General features: G+C 46.6%; 1 protein-coding gene across 1 annotated transcript in view; it reads left to right on the top strand.

Annotated features, from left to right (window-relative positions):
• Nucleotides 1-20: 20 nt before the first annotated feature.
• LOC106820304 (cGMP-dependent protein kinase 1-like) overlaps nucleotides 21-352 on the top strand; it is a 1,830-nt gene continuing 1,498 nt past the window's right edge. The window contains exon 1 of the mRNA XM_014824826.1: nucleotides 21-349. Coding sequence (XP_014680312.1) covers nucleotides 21-349 — 329 coding nt within the window. The remainder of the gene's footprint in view (nucleotides 350-352) is intronic.

Here is a 352-nt window from a genome sequence, read left to right as displayed (position 1 = left end):
TCCAGCTTTACCTGTACTCCATGGTCCAGCTTTACCTGTACTCCATGGTCCAGCTTTACCTGTACTCCATGATCCAGCTTTACCTGTACTCCATGATCCAGCTTTACCTGTACTCTATGGTCCAGCTTTACCTGTACTCCATGATCCAGCTTTACCTATACTCCATGATCCAGCTTTACCTATACTCCATGGACCAGCTTTACCTGTACTCCATGGTTCAGCTTTACCTATACTCCATGGTCCAGCTTTACCTGTACTCCATGGACCAGCTTTACCTGTACTCCATGGTCCAGCTTTACCTGTACTCCATGATCCAGCTTTACCTGTACTCCATGATCCAGCTTTACCTGTA

This window comes from Priapulus caudatus, unplaced genomic scaffold, assembly GCF_000485595.1.
Source record: "Priapulus caudatus unplaced genomic scaffold, Priapulus_caudatus-5.0.1 Scaffold10023, whole genome shotgun sequence".
In the NCBI taxonomy this organism is placed as follows: Eukaryota; Metazoa; Priapulida; class Priapulimorpha; order Priapulimorphida; family Priapulidae; genus Priapulus; species Priapulus caudatus.
The sequence above is the reverse complement of the archived record's forward strand: the minus strand, read 5'-3'. Positions and strand labels throughout refer to the sequence as shown.